This window comes from Brienomyrus brachyistius, chromosome 11 (genome assembly GCF_023856365.1).
Source record: "Brienomyrus brachyistius isolate T26 chromosome 11, BBRACH_0.4, whole genome shotgun sequence".
NCBI classification, from domain to species: Eukaryota; Metazoa; Chordata; class Actinopteri; order Osteoglossiformes; family Mormyridae; genus Brienomyrus; species Brienomyrus brachyistius.
The window spans coordinates 13,130,667-13,151,938 of record NC_064543.1 but is presented as its reverse complement, the minus strand read 5'-3'; the positions used below and the strand labels follow the sequence as shown (position 1 = coordinate 13,151,938).

The window sequence follows — 21,272 nt, the reverse complement described above, 5'->3', positions numbered from 1 at the left end:
TTGGCACTGGGATGATGGTGGTGGATTTGAAGCATGCTGGGACGATCATCTGGCTCAGTGATGTGTTGAAGATGTCTGAGGAGACCTCAGCCACCTGATCAGCGCAGTCTCTGGTGTGACTGAAGGTTAGTCTAGGAGTTATTGGTACATATATTACTTATTGGTACATATGGAATTAGTTGCCAGAATTAGGTTTGGTTATTACATTTAACAGTCGATGTTATGAAAACTTACTCTAGACGGCTAAACAGAATTGTTACAGTTCTAAGCCAGATATCTAACATAACTTACACTGCTAGGTTATGAGCCCATTACCAGCTTTAATGTTTATATGAATAAAGATAATACACCTTCGACTTTGCCATTCATTGGTCAAAGTATTGATGATGGGGAAAGGTTTTAGCTTCAAAATACTTGATTGAAAATTATTTGATTAGAAAATATTTGCTCAAACATTTACTGTTTACTGTTTTAATATCGTTTTATTTTGATTAACAAAGTGAAATATAGGTCTAGATATATGTATTCTATTAGATGATCTAACTACAGTACATCCATCTTCATACCCGGAGCCAACCCAGACAGCACGGGAGTTTCAGTTTCATTAAAATAATGTCACCACCTTGATTTAATGATTCCATAACGATTCGTACTCGCACCGTGTTCCTTCCGGAAGATGTCGGCGGTAACACAGGATGTCGCGGTTACCAACAACAAAATATCTCCGTTGCTACGGCAAAATACCCGAAACAATATTTAAGCTTAATGGGGTTGAAAAGATATAAATGATGGACTGTAAGCCCATGGTAACAGAATTTTCTGAACATTGGTTATGTAGGTATATCAAAGATTAAACATCTTGCTTGACTTTAAAGAAATATAGAAAAGACAGTGTTACTTTTAATGTTTTTAAGTCAAGTTTGTAATGCGGCCTTATAAGCGTCAGAGCAGTCATACGGCTCGAATTCTCAATCAAGCGGTGAGTTTTACCATGCATGTTTTTTTTAAGTTACGATGAATAAATAATAACCTGAATTTTGCATTTTATTGTGAACATTTAGTCATATGTCATCACATTTAAATTAATATTTCAGAAGCTTCCTGGAGAGAGAACACACAACGTATGATAATTCAAAACGTTTAAATAATTAAATAACCAGTTTTATTAGACAACAACGACATCTAGCTTGGCGGACTTACACGTAGATGCATGTGTGAGTTTATCATACGAAATATGGGGAAAATAAAACGAAATAAAAGCTTGGAAGACACGTATTCGGTTCTGAGGTACATATTAAGTTACAGTGTCCATGTGCAGGCACCAGTTGTATTTACACACAATTTACCTTTTATTTTAATTCAACTTCTTTCACAATATTTCCAGCAGACAAACAGCTACAAATTACAACTGGCAGCCTTAAATTCACTTTTACCAGAGAGACATGTCCAGAGACAGGTGAATATATTTCAGTAATTGATACTCTTTTTTGCAATTATATCCATAATGAATAATTTCGAAATGCATTTTAATTATTTGGTCTCTGTTAGAACTTACTTAAAAATACTGACTAAATAAAGGCAACAACAGAAAATAAAATGTATTTTCTAAGCAAGTTTCAATGTCTCATATCCGGCTATGCATTTTATTTATTTATCTTTTAGCTGGACTCTCGGTTCCCTAAAGATGCTTCTCGAGACCTTTCTATTGACTCCCTGAAGGTGACCAACCTACGACAAGGTATCATCTCAACAGTCCCTTTTGAGAAGTGTAATAAAATCATGGCACGCGTTGCGGTTTATAATCTCTAGCTGGTTCATTGCAGAAAGCAGGCGCCCTGCTCCCTGTGACAGAAGGGGCACACGAGCACCTGCGCTGGCTTTTGAATCCGTGGGCTTGGAGCGAGCTTTTTTGCCCCCTCCTGCTGTTACCCCCCGCAGTTACCCGAGGCTGACAGCAGACGCAGTTCCCCCAGCATACAGAGCCAGGCCTGCCCATGGAGCACACGGCGTGGGGTCCGTTTATGCCCCGAGCAACACCCTTCCCACAGGTACGCTGAGATCACTCTTCTGGCTATGAAGCATTATGCGAGAAAGCACTGGCATACAATTGTAGTTTGAAAAGGACATTTAAGTTGAGAGAATGATTCATAAGCCCCTGGAGACTTAAATGTCTGTGCTGCTCCTGTATCAGGTGATGTAGCACCTTTTCTGGAGACCTCAGTTCCCAGTTTCCCCAAGAGCCTCTGTTCCCAGGATGACTGTGCCCACTACCCAGAGCGCCTGGACTTAGACAGGTAAATGAAGGTCTTGATGTTAATCTACACAGGCTGGATGATTTACGGGGCTTTTCTCTGTGCCAAAAACCCCGCAATACAGTTAAGAAAACAGAATGAATGTTCATAGTTATATAAAAGATTGTGTCATAGTTTATAGTTAATCTACAGTATATGAAAGTTTTGATGAGTGTCTTAATTTAAGCAGATTACATATATTAAATTCAGTATTGATGTTTATATGGGTAAATTGTCCATTTTACATCTAGGAATTTAGTGCAATGTCTATATTTTGCCTGCAGGTAGCAGTAAAACTGTTTTTAAAAGTAACCATGTTTTCTGGAAGTTGGAACTGCTGTTTACACGCTAAGGGTCTGAATGTTCATGTTTTCAATTAGTGTAGAACAGCTTTAAACAATAAAGAATGAAATTACTGGATTTAATGAGCAATTATGATTCCTAAAAATTTACAGTTGCATACCATTGATCTTCAGATCAGTAACATAGCCACTTCTGCACACGTCACTCTCCACTGTTACCACAAAGGGCAGAGCCTGAAGTTCTAAATATGTTTTTCTGAAATAGGCGTGGTCTGGAGAAGTGCCCCCTAGTGGAAGGTGGTGAGAGGCTGCGTCTCCTCAATCTCCAGCACAACCTCATCTACCAGATCCGGAACCTGTCCCACCTGCGGTGCCTGATGATCCTGGACATGTATGACAACCGTGTGGCTGAAATGTCCGGCATCTCGGGCCTCACCTCTCTGCGGGTGCTCCTGCTGGGAAGTAACAGGTGTGAAGGAAGGGAAAAAGGAGTTGGCCTAGTCCTTGTAATATGTACCCCATAATTAATTGATTGTTTTATGATGGCATATGTATAATTTAGCTGGAAGGCTATAAAAAGCTAATTGCACTGCCTGCTGGGAAGCCGTGCATGTAATTGGTGGTTATGGAGGATGCAGGTCAGTCAAATGCAGACTCTCCCCTAACTTGTGACTAACAATGAATTGCACATATGACAGCATCTTCCATCTGTCTGTCTGTCTGTCTAAAGTAAATATATCTGAAAATAAATGTTGGAGGGCTGCATGCCCGGCACTGCAATGTTACTTAGTATATGCCGCATGCTGTACGGTTGTTGCTATGGGGAAGAACTGTACTGTGTTGCCGTGTGACCATCCCAACCTCACATGCACCTCCCAGTCTTATTCTCACACCAAAAAGTCAGTGCGATTATCCTATTCCAACATGCGTCCATTTCATCGTACGCCCTGTCCGGAACGGAAGCATCAACTTGGCTCCATAGACTACAATCCCAAATCAGAGGTACAAGGAACCCTGGTCAAAAGTCTTAGATGGTGCTAATTATTTTAGGGGGTTCCTCAGCTGATTTCGAGAAAAAAATCTTAGTAATTTATTAATTTTGTTTACAAAGGACTAGCTTACTCTACTAGTCTTCTACACATACCCGGGGATGCTCACCTTTACGCTGTCGCTTAGCGATTTTAAGCAAAATTCTGGAATTTTTACCAGCTTAATATATATTTCCGGAATGGAGTGACGCCTAACAAGATGTGTAAAAATATTTTGCTTTTGTTACTTATGCATATAAGCCTCCTTGGAAATCCGATCTGGCATTAAGTCTGAGAGTCGGAACACAAAAGATTAGCAGTCACTAATCATGGAGGTGGATTCCATGAGGAATGTCCTCAACTCACTCTGGCCCTTTTCCAGATCTATTAAATGTGGAATTTTAGTTTCAGTGCAGTTACCTCGAGCAGTTACTGATGTCTTTCATGAGGCGCATACCGTGGGTTTGGGTTTTGACTGGAACTGTAGCAAGAATCAAACCCCACCCCCCCACCCCCTACCTGCCTGCCTGATAAAGGCGTGGAGCCTTTCCCGGCCTCCTCCTTGCCTGAGAGAACCTCGCACGCACACCGCAAACATTCCTCTGCTTGTTTTACACCGCCAGTGTTAATTGTAGATGACGGTGAGGAGGGGCTTTGATTGACACGATAAGCTTCGTGAGGATGGATCTGATGGCTTCTAATACGTGTTCAGTAGGTTGCCGAGTGCCTCCCAGGGAGAATGTGGCTCCTTTCTGCTGTCCGGCCCCTTCGTCAGTATCTCTAAGGGGGGCCTTGTTCTGTGCAAATGGGGGACACTTGGTAAACAGTCTGTAGCAAGCGCGACAAGCTAGCCCTTTGGTCTTTTTTTGCCTTTCTTTCCGACAACAGCCGCGGGCATGCAATCTACATATACTGTTTAAATGTGAATAGGTGCTTTTATATGGGATGTGAATGTAAATGTGACATTTCACTACCATGGCAATACAATCGCTGTCTCTATTTTACCAGTCTGATTCCGATAAATCAGTTCGCTTTACCGCATATATATATATATATATATATTTTTTTTTTTCCAGAATCAAGAGGATTTGCAGCTTGGATAATCTCATGAATTTGGATGTTCTGGACTTGCATGGGAACCAGGTTTGTTCAGCCTGCCGTGGTTCTGTTGCATCTTGATGTACATCATACCTGAATATGCATGCTGCCATGGTGCATTGCCCAGTAAAAGGGGTCCTTCAAAATTTAAATATAATTGATATATTGGTTAGCGTATATGCACTATACTTTCGATACCCTCTTTATCCTCCGAGTTCCTGTTCTTACAGCTCTTAATTCTGTGTGGTTTAGTTCCAGCCCAGTGCCCGGCATGTTGTACAAGGCTCCCTTTGAGCCGGATTATTCCGCGGGCATTGCCAGGGTCGAACCCTGGCTTCCTGACACCTCTAAGTTACAGGAGGCCCACTATGCCCTCCCAGTGAGGCCTCCCACGCAGGCTAGCCCACCGTACCCCATCAGCAAATGCTGGCCAAGCAGCTCCTATTATCCATCGCTTCTTTGCCAAGCAGGAGTTCCCAGCAGCCCGTAGTCTCCAATGAGTAGAAATCACATCTATTCATTACCATTGACTGCTATGGAATCTCTTCAGCAGGGCAGCTGATCACAGACCCAATTTCTGGGTTTGCAAGCTTTTCAGCTATGGAAGGTTTACATAAAAAACAAACAAAATGGAAGGCAATTGCACATCTGCATATGTGTGACTCTGTGGGTTAGGACTCTTTTCCCATGATCAATAGGTCGTCGGTTCATTCCCCATGACTGAGATTTCACCATTGAGCTCTGGAGCGTGACCCTTAAGTCCAGGTGCTCCAAGGGCCCTGTCTGTTCCTGCTCTCTCATCCTCCTTTGTATGATGCCTTGGACAAATGCATCTGCTAAACACGTAAATTTACAGTTTTCCACTTCTTCCCACATACAAGTTTTGTTTCTTCTTTTTGTGCCATTCAACATTTTGCAATCCTAGCAACCTGGCCTGCCCCAGAAGAGAGGTGTAATTGAAACAGTTTAGTGCTGAACAGGAAGTTGTGCGAGTGTGGAATTTGTGAGGACTCAAAGGGTCCCTGGCTGCAGGCTACCGTCCCACATTCTGGGGTCACGTTTGACAGCAGCCTTGGGAGGTTCTCCTAAGGAGAAAAGAATGCATTGAGAAGCCTGTTCCGGCACTTTGTAATGGGATGTCCATCACCCACGGCAACCTCAGACGGAGATCTCCTCCCCGATCTCATGTCTCCCCTTCAACGTGCCTCAGTGACATGAACAAAATTGTTGGTTTACTCTGACAGGGGTTCGTTTATACTTTAATCTGCACAGTGCTGGTGACAGTCCAGCAGCCCTCAAACTGGGTGATGGGCTTCTTGCTGACCCTTGCTACTCTTAGTGATGTGATCGGTACAAATGAGAACTGCATACATACAGCGTCTGCAGCTATGGTCTGCACTACAAGATGGTAAATGCGTCTCTGCCCTATGCCGGTTTAGATCTTCAGGAATTGCCAGTCTCCTTATTGTTAACCAGCTGAATATTCAGCACATTGATACAATGGCAACATACAGTACTGTGCAAAAGTCTTAGGCAGTCTAAAGGAATTTTGAAAGGTATTTATCTGGGTTGTATGTGCACATTTACTCAGAACAAAAAGTACAATATTATATTAGAAGATATGCAAATTATGAATACCACAATAAAAGCTAGTAAAAATGTCTTTCCTTCTTCTTACTGGCATCTTGTTGGACAACTGGAAGAACACGGCTTCAGTTCCAAGACTCAGGGGCACCCCAGCCATTGCATGTATTTATTAGGTTTTATCTCCAGCACACCTAACTAACTTAATTTGTTTAAAAAAGTCAGTGAGATATTGATTAGCTATACGAGATGTATTTGTAGCTGAGTCAAAAAATGCACGAGTGTATTGGACGGTCACTGGGAATACTGAGGTGATTCTAGTAGAGGCTTTAGTTCACACCTGATTTTCCTTTGTGCACAGGTACATGAAGGTTAACTCTGGAATCCCGTTGGAGGTTTCTATAGTCCCAGGTTCCTGTGTTTTGATCTGACTGCTGTCTGCTGTGCTGAGCTCCAGTGAGGGATTTTGAGTTTGGATCCTCTCAGGTTTCCTGTCTTCCTTCATCGTGTTCATAAGAGGTCCTGAAATTCTGATCCTACAGAAAGCCCAGACTCCATCCTGCTCATAGGGGGACTTGTTCATATTTTACTAATGCCGCTTCCCATTTTTAGTGATTATTCCAGGAATGATGCGGCTAAGCGGAGCATTCTGTATTATGAATAACCCAGGATGTATAATCAGTGTCTTCATACATTTTAATCAGTTGTCACTGGAAACACGCTCCTCCTTGTAGTCCTGCGAGTTCACCAATAATCTTATTTCTTACACGGCAAATTAGGAAAAGCATCTTTTATATAGTGGAACCTTTGTACCAGTGAGCTTTTATCTGGGGGGTAATGGACTCTCTCAAGTTGTTCGTCTGAAAAAATGCACAAATATACTAGTTTCATAAATACAAGACTGCCCTCACTTTGTGGTTTTTGTAAATATAGCCGACTTTCTGCTCACTATCGGAACTGTTTTAGTTGAATGAAACCTTCGGCAGGCGGTGCTGCTCTGTTCTGCTTTATTGGGCAACCAGAAAACAATAATTCCCCATCCAAGTCATCATGATGTAAATAATGACCTTTCCCTTTTAGACATGTCAGTGCAGTCATCCTGCTTTCTCCTCCTCCCCTCTTCCTCCATAATGACTCCTGGTGCCGACGCTTTCCTGCAGTCTTCCACCTCCGATCTCGTGTTTGATATATCGCTCTCTTTTGCTCGTGTTTCTTCTCAGATCACGCTGATAGAGAACGTCTCCCACCTGTCAGAGCTGCGCGTTTTAAACTTGGCAGGGAACTACATCTCCAGGGTGGACAACCTGCAGGGCCTGGACGCCCTGACTGAACTCAACTTGCGGCGGAACTGCATCTCTAGTGTGGTGAGAGTGTGGGAGATGTGGCTGGCTTTTGGGGGGGGAGGGGTTCTGATCTACTCTGGCAGGGCCTGAGAGGTAGGCAGTGGGTAGGGCTGATATGCAGCAGCTTTGGAAAGTATTCGCCCCCTTGAACACTGACACATTTTTGTGCATTTGAGCAGTAGGGCTCATCAGCAGCCAATGGTTTTGTCTGTGTCCCCTCAGTGCATCCACCCAATCTGCTGCTACATTGCACATTATCTATACATTATTTATCATATTGTTTTAATTGTCCTTGATTGTTTTGCATGACAGCCAAAATAAACTCCTTGTATGTAAATACTTGCTAATAAATAAACAATTATAATTCCGATGAAATATTCAAATAGAACACATTTTCATACTCAAACATATTCACTCTGAAGGGGAAGGAATATTATCCAACAAGAAAACTATAATGAATGGGAGAAAGTGAGATTTCTTTATCATGCATTAATCACATTCTTGAATATGAGAGTGAATATGGCATTCTTAGTGTATTGATTCAAGCGCCAAAAACTGCATTTGAAAAATTCAAATTTGCTCAAGATAATCCACAGACTTCATAGTGAAAAGTTTAATGACGGAACTATTTCCTTGTGCCGAACTCCACACACCAATCGAATCCCTGCAGAGAAGATATAAGCACAAGCATGCCAGCAATATCTTCTGCACAGCGATACCATTGGTGTGTGGAGTTTGGTCAAGAAAAGTATTATGGTGTGTTAAGCTGTGAAGGCCTGTCCACAGGTCAGCAATCTCTGCAGAACTGCACAGATGTCGCCTTAAAGGCAGAGGAGTTAGAACTCATGCCTGAGAAAATACCACATGAAAGACAGCCTGGATTTCGCAGCTTGACACATGACAAGGTCTGTAATCATGTGGTGAAAGATTCTGTGGGTTACTGAAACCAAAACTGATTTCTTTGGCTCAATGGAAAAACCATGGAACAGTTTGGTGGTACCTCAATGTTGTGGGGAACCTTTTTAGTGGCAATGACAGAGGGAGGGAGTATCTGGAATCAAATAAAGGCAAATTCTGGAAGAGAACCTACTGCAGTGTGCAGTTGACCTTTGGTAGCATTAAACATTCACGTTCCAACAGGACAATGACCCCAAACATGCTACTTGAAGAAGAAACTGAATGTACCTGGTTGATCCACTTGAGGCCCACACATGAATCCTACTGAAAATCTGTGGAAACATGTGAAGGTTTTGGTTCACTGATTTTGATCTTGAGTAAATCTGCAGGGAAGGACAGGCAAAAATCCCTAATTCCAGATGTGCAATGTGGATTCAGATATAGCCAAAAAGATGCTATGTCCCGTAGTCCTGTTTTCTACACAGTAACGACTGAAGGGCAATTGCTATTTATTAGAGCAATGGATTCGAGTTGAGTGAAACTCAATGGGCTACAAGATGTTTGTGCTGTATGAGACATTTATGATAAGCTGTTTTCTTCTGATATCAGGTTGCCTTTTCAAGAACTGATCAGGGACAACAGATGAAAATTAGCCTATAGAGCTAACTCTGTTATTTACAGTCTTTTGTTCTGTAGATCAGTGTTCACTGTCCCTCTTAAATAAATAAATACAGTACATCTGGGTAGTAAGTGCACATTTGCTCAGAACAAAAAACACAATTTTGCATTAGAACATGTGCTCAATTTTGAGTAACACAATAAAAACTAGTAAAACTTTCTTCTGCTCTCCAAAAAGTTACTGATATCTAGTTGGATGGCAAGATGAACATCGCCTCAGATCCCAAACCTCAGCCATTCCCCAGCCATTCCATGCATTTATAGAATTAGCTCACTTAATTAACTTAATTAAAGTCATTAACATATTGATTAGCTATATGAGGTGTGCTAGTGGTCGAGACAAAAAAATATATGGGTGTATTTTATGGTGGCTGGAAATACTGAGGTAATTCTAGCAGAGGTTTTGAAATGGCTAAGCTGATACTTTGACAGGCACAATAGCATAATGTAGTATTACTGCAAGCCGGCCGAATGCACTTTTTAATACCTTTTTGCATATAAATATTTCTGTCCCCTCAAATTGTGAAGTTCATTGTGTGCATAATGCTTCTCTCGATTATAAAATCAGGATTCAATGTTATAAAATTTGGAGTAGAGTCATTCTCTAAGATAAGCAATCTTAGAGGAGTCATTCGTTGGAAGGGCCCCCTCTGTAGTTCCTGTAACTGAATTAGTCTGCTGTACTGTAGTGTGTGATGTATGTTTCTTACAGTATGCTTCACTGTCTGCAGTATGAGTTAGGAATACAGTCTGTGTTCACATGCAGTTGACAGCTGAATTGCCAGCCTCTTTCTTAGTGTGTTTTACAACTGTACCATACATGCTTTTTGTAGTTTGTTCCCTGCAATGCCTCCAGTAGCTGGCCATCTCCCTTCAGTAATGCTTCCTGCATCTGACCCTGTCTTCTTAGAAAGGCATCCTGTAGCCCACCCTTTTCTCCTGTAATGCCTCCTGTATCCTGCCCTCTTGCCTGTGTAATACCTCCTGTAGCTGGCCGCCTTCTCCTCCTTCATCCACTGTAATGCCCCTTGTATCTTGCACACTCTCCTGTGAAATGTCTCATGTTGATGTACTCATCTAATACGCTCTGTAATTCTTCCTATAGCTGGCCTTCGCTTCCTATGTCCTCTATAAAGCTTCCTGTAGCTGACCTTTTCCTCCTTTGAAATGCTTCCTGTACCTGGCCTAGTTTTTCCTTTGTAACGCTTCATGTAGCTGGCCTTCTCCTCCTTTGTCATGCTTTCTGTAGCTGGCCTTCTCCTCCTTTGTCATGCTTTCTGTAGCTGGCCTTCTCCGCCTTTGTCCTGCTTTCTGTAGCAGGCCTTCTCCTCCTTTGTCATGCTTTCTGTAGCTGGCCTTCTCCGCCTTTGTCCTGCTTTCTGTAGCAGGCCTTCTCCTCCTTTGTCATGCTTTCTGTAGCTGGCCTTCTCCTCCTTTGTCATGCTTTCTGTAGCTGGCCTTCTCCGCCTTTGTCCTGCTCCCCTGTAGCTGGCCCTTGCCCCTCTCCTCTCTGTAATGCCCCCTGTATCCAGTCTCTCCTCTCTTTCACTACTCCTTATCCGCATGCTCATGTCTTCTTAAATTATCATCACTTTCTTTCTCCAGATGTTCTTGGCCTTCGTGAAGTTTTCCACCTACAGCCCTGGCACCTTCTTCACTTGGTTACGCTGTTTCTCTGCGGTTTGTTTAAGTTCACAGTGTTGGATATTTCCGCTCTTTTCTTCTCCCTAAAGATAAAATCAAAAGGAACACACAAATTGAAATGGCAGACTTGGTCTCAGGTTTTGTGTGTGGAAGAACAGAGTGACTCTGTTTTCTTAAATTATTTTATGGAGTGCAAGTGTTGACACCATGACTCTCTGTGTGCAAACATCAGCTCATTTCTGACTGAGTATCTTGGAGATGATCGCTGTAGCACCATGTAATAAAGTGCATTCATGAGGGTGAGTGTAACTCCTGTATATATTCCCTGTAAAGACCTCCATCTCTACGAATAGGGTGCGATATTTCGTATAACATTCCGTGGAAGGAAATATCTCGGCCTGAAGCTTCTTTCTGTCTCATCTCTCGTTACACAGTAGTGCTGCCAGTTTTTTTGGGTTGCATGGACAGAAATCCTCATGCACTTTTAAAATGTCTTGCTTTTCGTACTTCTGAGGTATAAAGTGGGTTTTTGGAAGAATGACTAAAGGAAAAAAAAAGTTGACATGTAGAGAAAGAGGCAACAGGCCGTCTGTGGTCTTCTAACATGGAGCGGACATTTCCTGTAGGACAGAAATAATGGATGCTTTGTTGTGTATGTGAATTGTATGTGAATTTTGTTTACGGCATAAGAGTGAGCGCTAAATAAGATGCCTGTGGTGGGGTAGGGGTTTGTAGGCGGAGCTGTCTTGTTACTAGGTAATGATTAAATGGTGCTGACAAGCGCCTGGTGTGTGACTGAAGTCAGGAACGAGGTGAGTGACTCTCCCCCTCACAGCCGTGAGCCGAACCGGCATACCTGACAAGGAGGCACACCCAAATACCAGCATGAGACTTTGGCTGAGGTGAAGCAGGCTGGAGGTCTGCTTCTGGGGCAGCTCATCTGTTGACTGTTTGGTATGTTAGCACGTTAGCTGATTACGTTGTCGTCGTCGTGGCAATCAAGAGAATATTTGGTGTCTGTCTTCACCGGCTGGTTTCCTACACATAAAATCAAAATTGCTGCTTGCTGCTCCTGTGGATTTGTTTGGTTTTCTTACCCTCCATAATTGGGGCAGGGACCTAAAACAAATGTAAAAAGGGTGGAAGCAACTGACAAAGCCTGGGCTATCTAATCGTATGTGTTGAAGGCCACAACTTGAGTGGATGCTCCAGCTCTCTTTAAACAGCCTGCATTCGGAAGGCATTATTTATCCAGCTAGGAAAAATAATTAGGACAAGCAAAACGCAATGAACTGCTTCATGACCAGACTGGGTGTCCAGTCTGCTTAAAAGGCAGTGTGCTGTGACGTTGTCTTTCCATCAGGGTTTCTCTTTACATCCTATGTGCTGTGATGCATTAATAGCTTCTCGTTCTCATTCTGTGTGACCTTTAAAGTATTCGTGGAAACGTAACCCATTAAGAAAGTTCCAGGCTCTAGTTACACAGTTAGGGTTGTCATCTTGGAAAAGTAAGGATACTTAATAAATAGGGTTCCACTAGTTTAACTCAATCAGTATCATTCCTCAACCTGTTCAGACCACGCCTCTAATTTACTGAGGAATTGTAAGTTAGCCCTAATGGTGGTGCAGTAAACATATTACGTCATAGGCCCCTGGATTGGAACATACATCCTTCTAGTCATGGTTCCAGTTCTGAGCACGGTGCCTACTGGTGCAGTGGCATTTATATGAGACCCGCGTAGCAGGGGTGCCTATTTTCTGCCCAGCAAGGGCCTTTGAAGCTTTCCGCCCCAGTGGTGCCTTGTTGAGTTTGCTGTTCCAAATTGAGGTGGCTGGAGGAGGTATGTGCAAGTTTGGGTCTGGTCCAATGTGGGTGCAGAAGCCCCCACCCCTCCACCCCCCACAAGGAGCAGACCGTAACCACTACCTCCTGTGCCTGCCACGTTTTATTGTGCTTTGGTTGTGATCTTGCTCCAACACTATTCATTTGCCTTTGGAATGTTCTCCATAGGGTGTCCGGAGTACTTTTTAGCAAAAGTTAAAACTTAAGTTCACGACAGCTATCCTGAAGCAATTTATATCAGAGGCAGAGAGGTGAAGATTATCATTTTTAAACCCAGTGAACTCAATGGATTGAAGACGGATTAATGTGAATGTTTACTGTACTCTTGACTCGTTCTGACAGGCTACTTTACAGCATTGTTATTGCCATTCGACTGTCAGCAGAAGTATTGTGTTAAGCACTCACTGAATCATCTGATGACCTGCACTTGGCCGCATACATTTATCTGCTGTCAGTGCCTAATTCAAGACTTTATTCAGTCCTGACTGCAGAACAACTCATTTCTGCTGATATTTTTTTTCTGATGTTTTTTTTTTAAATGTTAGTTTCCAGCTTTTTGATATTTATTTTAAAGTCAGAATAAGCTGTATGTCTTTGTTTGTTTGTTTGTTTGCTTGTTTGCTTATTTATTTGTTGAACATGTCCTTTTGTCACTGTGATTTGGTGAACTGTTAACCTAAGAGAGCTAAACATATAACGGTTGCCCTTTTCCTAATTCAGTGACAGAGATTTACGTAACCAGGGCAACAGGCAGGAGTCCGGAAGCTGGCGCAGAGGCTACCCAGTGAATCCCGGCACAATCTCAAAGTTCTGAGCTATTGTTCCCTGGAGAACGCACTGAAAGGGGAGTTACTGGAGGCATGGCTATAGGCCCAGTTGGGTCAGTGCCGGGTGCTTCCTGCATGCCGAGAGGGAACGGTAGCAGGGACCGTATGTGTACGCAGTAATAATGGAGAGCTAGACCACACACCACATCCACATGTGTGGACTGTGGTGGCACACACTTACTGCCACCATCTTCCCATGTGGTCCACAGCCCCAACCATCTCCCATGTGGGCTCACATGGCATTCGTCAGCATCGTCCTGCCTTCCAGCAAAGGGTCCAGTAACAAAGCACGCTGATTCTCCTGCTTGACAAGTGATTATGTAATCTCCTGCTTTGCAAACGAAACCAACACTTACTTTCTCTCTGTGTCCACCTGCCCCAGCTGCAGGCCAGAGCCCCAGAGCTCAGCACAGTTCTTGGTCTCCAGGGGGCTGAACTGGCCGTCTGGATTACCAGCATTTTCCCCGGTGGGCTGATGGTTATGTTAGCCTTCTCTCACCATCTCCTTCTCACCACAGACGGAGTTGGACCGCCTACCTTCACTGCAACGCCTGTTCCTCAGCTGCAACCGAATCGCCAGGTGAGCTTCTGGACGTGAGCTTCTCTGTGTCAGTCTCGTCACATTTCTGCACAGACAGCGGCACTCCTCTCCTGCTGACCCCTGATTTTTAGCATCCATCATTTCCACATTATTACCATTTTGCATGGTTTGTTAAATCAATAACAAAGCCTCTGCTAGAATTGTTTTATTTACGGTACTCCCTGTCTTCACTTCTGTCATGTCAATGCACTACTTAGCCGGAAAATTGTACTTCATCTCAAGTCATTTTAATGATCGTCTCATAGTCCTTACCCACAGTCTGTGCATTCATGCTACACAAGGTCTCTAGCCTATGATTGTTGTTACAGCTTCATTTGTTCCAGAAAGAACAGGCATGCGTGACTATTAGCCCGAAGGTTAATGTCACGTTAACACATCAGCTACGGCGCACGCTGTTACTTCATCTGCATAATCAGCCTAAGCTCAGGCTCCCGCACTGAATATGGAGAGTGTCTTTTGTATATCCAGAATCAAGTTCTTGTGTTAGTGACTTAATGAGAATTAATTACCTCCCTGGATTTCAGTGTTGGAGCCCATGTCCTCTTCTGTGCCTGTGAAAACCCCGAAAACTTCCTACGTCAATTTAAGTTGCCCAAGGCAAATTTCTTTTTTTGGTCCTCACGCTTTTCCGTTGAACACCCTGCTCGACACTCTGTTCAACAGCCTGTTCTCCACACAGAAACGCGCATATTTTAGCAGGTCTGCTAAATTTGTCATAACGAGCTGCCCGTTTCGCGCTCGCGATGACAGTGCTAACAGACCCAAGCTGGAGTTCATAGGAGCTCCTTCCATTCACCTGTTTTTCTGCCGGGATCGTGCTGAGGGGTCGTTACCCTCACAGGATCAGCCCTAGTTAGACCTTGAGTTTTGGTTCCTTTCTGGAACCCAGGCTAGCAAGGTTATTTTATATTGATTTGAACCCACCTGTTCTGGTTCTGAAACTCTAAACCAGGGGTGGCCAGTCTTATCCGCAAAGGGCCAGTGTGTATGCAGGTTTTTGGGATTAGTAATCTAATTAGGGAGTTGCAGCGAAAATCCGCATACCCACCGACCCTTTGCGGACAAGATCGGCCACCCTTGCTCTAAACCGTTCCTGACTTGACCTCTCTTATCCTACCAATCAGATTTTAGTTTTGTATGTTTTTTTTTTTTTTTACTGCTAAGTGTTGCATGTTAGAATCATTGACAGAATTTGTAGCATGTTTTTGTTTTATAAATAGTCAGGCATTAATTGGTGTTTAATTGCTGCAAGATATTGCTTGTGGCGGCAAAGGGTTATGAAGACGGACACAAAGGTGAGGATCGGAGGCAGTGGTATAGCCCTGGACACGACTTATTTTTGTGTCCCGGGCTAGTTTTGATGACCTGGCCTGCCTGAGCCGGTCCAGCACCCTCGCGGAGCTTGCCCTGGACGGGAACCCGGTGACACAGGAGACGTGCTACAAGCAGACTGCACTGAGATGCCTGCTTCACCTGAGACAGCTGGACATGAAGCGCGTCACGGTAAGGCAGTGCATACGCATGTATGCTTCACATATGCTGTCATACTTCTGGGGCTGCGTGCGCATATAGGATGCTGCATCCTCACATGCATGCACGTTGTGTACTCGCGTTCATGCGTATGCATCTCCGTGTACCGGCACCCTCCTGTGGACCTGTATTCCTGTCTCTGCGTCATGGTGCAATGCAGATTGGGACATCTGATAGGGAAAAACACACCCAGGCCTGACTTTGAGAAATTTATATGGTTGCAGGTTATGCTTCAAATTTATGTCATTCTGTTGTTACACAGTAAGGAAATTGTGTCACAGGCAAGCAGCAAAGCGTGACAGCCACCCACAGCTGTCTAGGTACTGTAGGGTGGGGCCTGCTCTTTGAACCCTGGCCATTTGGCTCTGTAAAGTTAACGTTTCAGCGTCTTCACTGATGAATCCGTTACAAAGTAATTTTAGCCATGCTTCAGTAAAGTGAAATGCTAGATCCTCTCTTAGCTGCTCGCCTTCCCTACCCAGCCTGATGCTCCCATGCCTGGGCAGCTACATCGCTCTCCCTCAGTAATGTTCCTCTTTGTTAGAAGGTGTTTCCAGATTCGTGGCATCAATGAAACACTGTACTGATAAGTACCTAGAGAGGTGACTGCAGGTCTGTGGCCAAGTAACGCTGAGCCAGTTCAAGGGCTTGGCTTGAGACGACAGTGTTAACAATTTTCATTTTGGCATGAAAAAGTTATGGTAACGAAATTATCCAGAGCTGACGATGGATTTTTGGGCACTAAGTACGTGATTGTATTTCTTGTAGCTTCATTATTTTTATGTCAGATTTAGGGTCAGTTTTATGAGTTAAGGAAAACTCGAAAACCAAAAACCAATCAAATTTTAGGTTGAATTATATTGGTTGGCTTTGGAAATACTGCTCAAGATCTCCCTGCTGGTGCAAAACCGTTTTTCACCGAAGCGAAATAAAAGTGCATCAGAGGAGGTAGAAGTGCGCTGGGTCTTTTGTCGGCGAACAAAAACTGGTATGACAATGTGCCTATTCTTTTGTAAAATTGCGGTGTGAACCTGGAATCATTGTACATAGTTGGACGACTTCTAGAGAATCGCCTTTGATCGTTCATCTAGGACTGTGTACCCCCCCCCCCCCCCATATCACACAGCAGCTGCTGGCTGAACAATTTAGCCAGCAGGAACATAACCATCCGGGCTCCTTGATTATTCGCAATAAACTAAAAGATGAGTTCCTGAAATAGAAGTGTCTAGAGAGGGGGAGAGATTGGGGGCCCTTGTAACATCCTGCTAAACGATGCATAGTGAGCCAGTGGGAAATTCAGACCAAAGATATTAAAATACGTCCATCAAGCAATCAAGTCATAAGTGGACCCCTGGGACTGCTGACGAGCTATCTGAGGATGATACAACGGGCCGCACTTTTCTCTGAGGTGCATGTGATGATGTTTAATGAGTACACAGCCCCCCCACATTGATTTACATGAAGAAACCTGTATTCCTGTTGAAACCCCAGTGACAAACCGCCAAGATTGAGCACGAGGAATGATTAAGTACCAGATCCCTAGAAACAGTCAGCAGGAAAGTTACTAATGGACCAGAAATCAAATGGCCAGTATGACAAAGGCATCCAAAAAATAAGGAGTATCCTGGAAAAAAAAGTTTGCCAATAACAACTTCTCCACTGTCTGGAAGGGCTATCAAACCATCACTAATTAAAAACAAGAGACTCTTGTGTAAATGGTGACCTACCTACACCTAACAAGCTCTGTTAGGTACATTTGGAACCCAGTGGACCATCAGGAACTGGGACTTTCAAAACCCCACCTCTCATCTTTCCAACAGACTTGTTACCTTCCACCTCCCCTTCTCAAGCATTCATTGGCTGACTGACAATGAATTCGCACCGATTCTTTTATCCTACAAGGAGGCCTGCAGGCTCTAAAAGACACAAACCAGCAGGCAAGCAGCTGTAGCTGATCTGGTTCCCCCTCCCACGCTAAAATACAGCACAGCCCAGTCCCAGTCTTTATAGCTATATTCACTCTGGTTTTGGAACAGTAAGGTGTTTCTGCCTGCTTGAGATCTTCCATCATTTTTATTGCCTTCCCTACCAAGCAGAATATGCAACCCCTACCTTTCCAGCTACCTTAGGGCCAGATTCCCTGCTTTTACAGTGTGAATGAGCATGGGAGCATCGTCAAAAAACGGCGCCAATGAGAGTGGTCAGTTCTGTGGGTGATCTGCTAAAAATGCGCTTATGAATACAGACACAATCGGTTCTTTTAAATATTGACCAATCCAAGGGCAGCGCAAAATAAGACATGCTTTTTTTCAGCGTTATGTAATGGCGCAATTTGTGGTGAATTGCCTGCTGCAAACTATAGTACATCTCGGTGTATGAGTCATTTAAGTACTCTCCTCCCCCAAATTTTGTACTTTTGAAAGGAACTCCTTTCAGTCACAAAATTAACTGTCAATGTCTTTCCACTGTGCATCTTTAGTAATCCCTACAGTACTATTTTAACTCCCAACAGCGGGTTGGTGTTGGAACAGGCCATTAGTAAATCTGGCCCTTAGCCTTTGCACTGGTGCACCCAAAATTGCATGCTCTCTCACCTACTCTGTACGTGAATGGCCTGGGTGCACCACATCCTACAGTTAAATAGCATCAAACAGTAGAAATGATGGATAACTTTTGACCTGGTAGCTCAGTAGCTAGCTCTGTGTGTGGGTGTTGCATGTGTGAATCTGAAGGACCGGTATCTTGTCTATAATGTCTCCTGGGATAGACTGCAAGCTCAGACTGACCTTGAATTGAATAGGAGGTTCCAGAAAATGTACATGTGGAAATACCCCCGTTCGCCTATTATCAGAAAAAATGAAAGAGGTTTCTGCCAGGATAGTTGAGCCCTTCAGATTCCTGGGGACCACCATCTTCAACACACTAAAACAGGATGAGAGAATCGCATTCCCCAGAAGGAAAGTGCAACTGCGCATGTCATAGATAAATGAACACAAGAAACCCATTTTGGTACAATACTGTGTAGTCATCAGTGACAGCATCATCACCTCGTACATCGATATCTGATCAGGTGCTGTGTATGCCAAATGCAAATTGAAATGTTCACCAAATCTGCACCCCTCTCTCCACTGAGAACGTCCAGGGCAAGGAAGAGGTTTACTGACCCTCCCACCCAAGTCAACCACCTGTTACAAAGTGTCATTTCTGAAAAATGCATTCAAACCTGAATCATGTCACTTTTAAATTCTTCTTTCTGATCAATAAGGCAGCCTGAAATAGTAACACCTTATCCTTCTATCACATCATTAGGGATTGCATTTTGGACTGCTCTTATCAATAGACTACTGCATTTTGTCTGTATTTGTATAGACTCTGCACACATTTGGAATGGCAGTGTACTGTATTGTATTTTTACTGTATGTGTCACGCTTTTATGTTGAGCAGCAAAAAGATGTACCAGTACATTGTAACGTACTTGGCAAGTTAAGTCGTTTTGAATTGATGGAACAGAGAGGTGTCGTGAGCAAATGAGATGAAATGAGTTTAGCTTAAGTTCTGGTTGAGTCTGAAAGGTGCAGCGTGTGGTTCGGTATGTGACGTTGCACTTTGCCGGATCAAAATCGCAGTTGTAGCAGAGGGCAAAAGTGACACGTGGTTAATCGTGTGCAATGAAGGATCTGCACTCTGAACGGAAATGCCAGCGTTAGGCAAGAGTGCCCCGTTTGAACTGAACTCCAGGAAGCTTCTTAAATATCCACTGCCTGCTCTCTGTGGTACCCTGCAGTGGATGAGGGGTTGGAAGATGGATTAATGGATGAAAATGGATTCAATAGTGGTTTAATCTTTTTAAGAAATCTTCATCAGCGATTAAAATAATGAGATGAAAATGTAATGGTTAAGGGACCCTCTGTTTATTGAAAGTAGAACTTGGATGAATGTGGAAATCTGAATATCACACATGTCTCACACATGATGGACCAATGGCGCTTTACACGGTCATCTGTCACTTGTGTCCCTCTCCATGGTAACACACCAGGGTCACACCGCAGGCGTCTCTCTCGCAAGGGGGCCTGAAGCCTTGTACTGATGACCGCCTTGTGTTTCAGGATGAGGACAGGCGCTTGGCCTGTTTTTTGGCCCGGAAAGATGAGGAAAGAAAGCGAGAGAGTCTCAGGCTGGCTGTACAAAAGGTACCGTGAGTCTGTGCCGTCTTATCATCTACTCATATTACTCTGCTCCTTTTCATCTACAGGGATTGTTTAACAAATTGACTATGTTGCACATCTAAGCTGACTGCTGCTTTTATGTTGGGCGTTTGATGTTGAGTAATTTTGCAGACAAATCTGTGTGCATTATCTGTGCAAATACTACATCCAGTGATTCTAGGTTTCAATATTGCGCAAAGATGAAAGGAAGAGACAGAGAGACAGGGAGCTGCTCGCTGCTGGGAACCGTTTCGGTTAGACACACAGAATATGATTTAGCCGTAACTAAAAGTCCAGCGGAGGAAGGATGCTGCTGCTATAGTTACCAATCAGCCTCAGGAAAGCAGGAGGCGAGCGATAGGAGCACATAAGGAGATTTCTGAATTAGAAAGGCTGCCCTGTGCCATGCTAAACTTTCTGCAGCAAAAAGCAGAAAAAAAGAATGATGCACGAGTCAGATGAGACCGAGATAAACTTGTAGCAAGTCAAGGGAGGTGAAAGTCTGAAGGAGGCTTTGTTTCTCCCAGAGTGCTACTACAAAAGCCCGTGAAGCTAATGAAGTGGCCATACATATTTATCTGTTCTGCAGGCATGAACATGCAGCGGCATAATGAATTAAGATTGTTTATGAGACGATTTTTGTCTTCTTTCTCTATTTAGATGAGAAACGTGTTGAAGCAGCTTGGTAGCGTGGCAGTTCAGTGATACCGGAGTTTGCTGGTTTCATTCGTACAAGGGACCGAGCCTTTCCGTAAAAAAGTGCCTAAAAGTCAATTACTCTGCGAAATAGTGAGAAATATTTCAGTGCTCCCATCTTCTTGGCCATCATTTCATCGTGAAGTATGACATCCAAGTTCCTCGGGAGACAGGAATGGAGTGGAAAGTTGCAAAAGAGTCCAAGTCATTTTCAACATTTAAATCCAATTTTTCATGCATTTCAGTTGAAGAAAATGGATCTTGAGAATTCCCTTTACTTTCGATACTGCTACTGTGTTTATGATCTTTCCACTGTTTTTAATTTTATTTAAAAAAATTTGGTTTCCCTTCGTTATATTCTGTATGCACCGTAACATGTAACTGATCCCAGCGCTGCTAATGCTGTAACGAGAGCAGACCGGGGTATTTGAGCGTCAAATTCAATTCCATCACACAAGAAGCACTTAGCGTGTGTCGTCGGCTTCATTGCGTGTGAGATAAGGCCAGACGGACCCACTTCCAATGTGATATCAGATTAGCATTTATCAGTATCTATTCCAGCAAGCAACGCAGTTCTGTGCATTGTGATACACAGCAAAGAAGAAGAATAGGAACTTCTTCAGCACACTAAGCTCCCGGGCGTGCGTGGAAGGATGCCAGCATCCTAGCTGTTGATCGCAGCGTGAGCTAAGAGACTGCTGGTAT

At 43.5% G+C, this 21,272-nt stretch overlaps 1 protein-coding gene across 3 annotated transcripts in view; it reads left to right on the top strand.

Annotated features, from left to right (window-relative positions):
- Nucleotides 1-439: 439 nt before the first annotated feature.
- LOC125704034 (leucine-rich repeat-containing protein 49) overlaps nucleotides 440-21,272 on the top strand; it is a 33,683-nt gene continuing 12,850 nt past the window's right edge. For 2 of the 3 annotated variants that reach the window (XM_048969320.1, XM_048969318.1), the window contains exons 1-11: nucleotides 440-979; nucleotides 1,385-1,456; nucleotides 1,663-1,738; nucleotides 1,824-2,048; nucleotides 2,192-2,294; nucleotides 2,859-3,062; nucleotides 4,698-4,764; nucleotides 7,524-7,667; nucleotides 14,054-14,115; nucleotides 15,492-15,639; nucleotides 19,773-19,856. In XM_048969320.1, the coding sequence (XP_048825277.1) occupies nucleotides 926-979; nucleotides 1,385-1,456; nucleotides 1,663-1,738; nucleotides 1,824-2,048; nucleotides 2,192-2,294; nucleotides 2,859-3,062; nucleotides 4,698-4,764; nucleotides 7,524-7,667; nucleotides 14,054-14,115; nucleotides 15,492-15,639; nucleotides 19,773-19,856 (1,239 nt within the window). In that variant the 5' untranslated portion in view covers nucleotides 440-925. The remainder of the gene's footprint in view (nucleotides 980-1,384; nucleotides 1,457-1,662; nucleotides 1,739-1,823; nucleotides 2,049-2,191; nucleotides 2,295-2,858; nucleotides 3,063-4,697; nucleotides 4,765-7,523; nucleotides 7,668-14,053; nucleotides 14,116-15,491; nucleotides 15,640-19,772; nucleotides 19,857-21,272) is intronic. The other variant, XM_048969319.1, reaches the window with a different exon arrangement.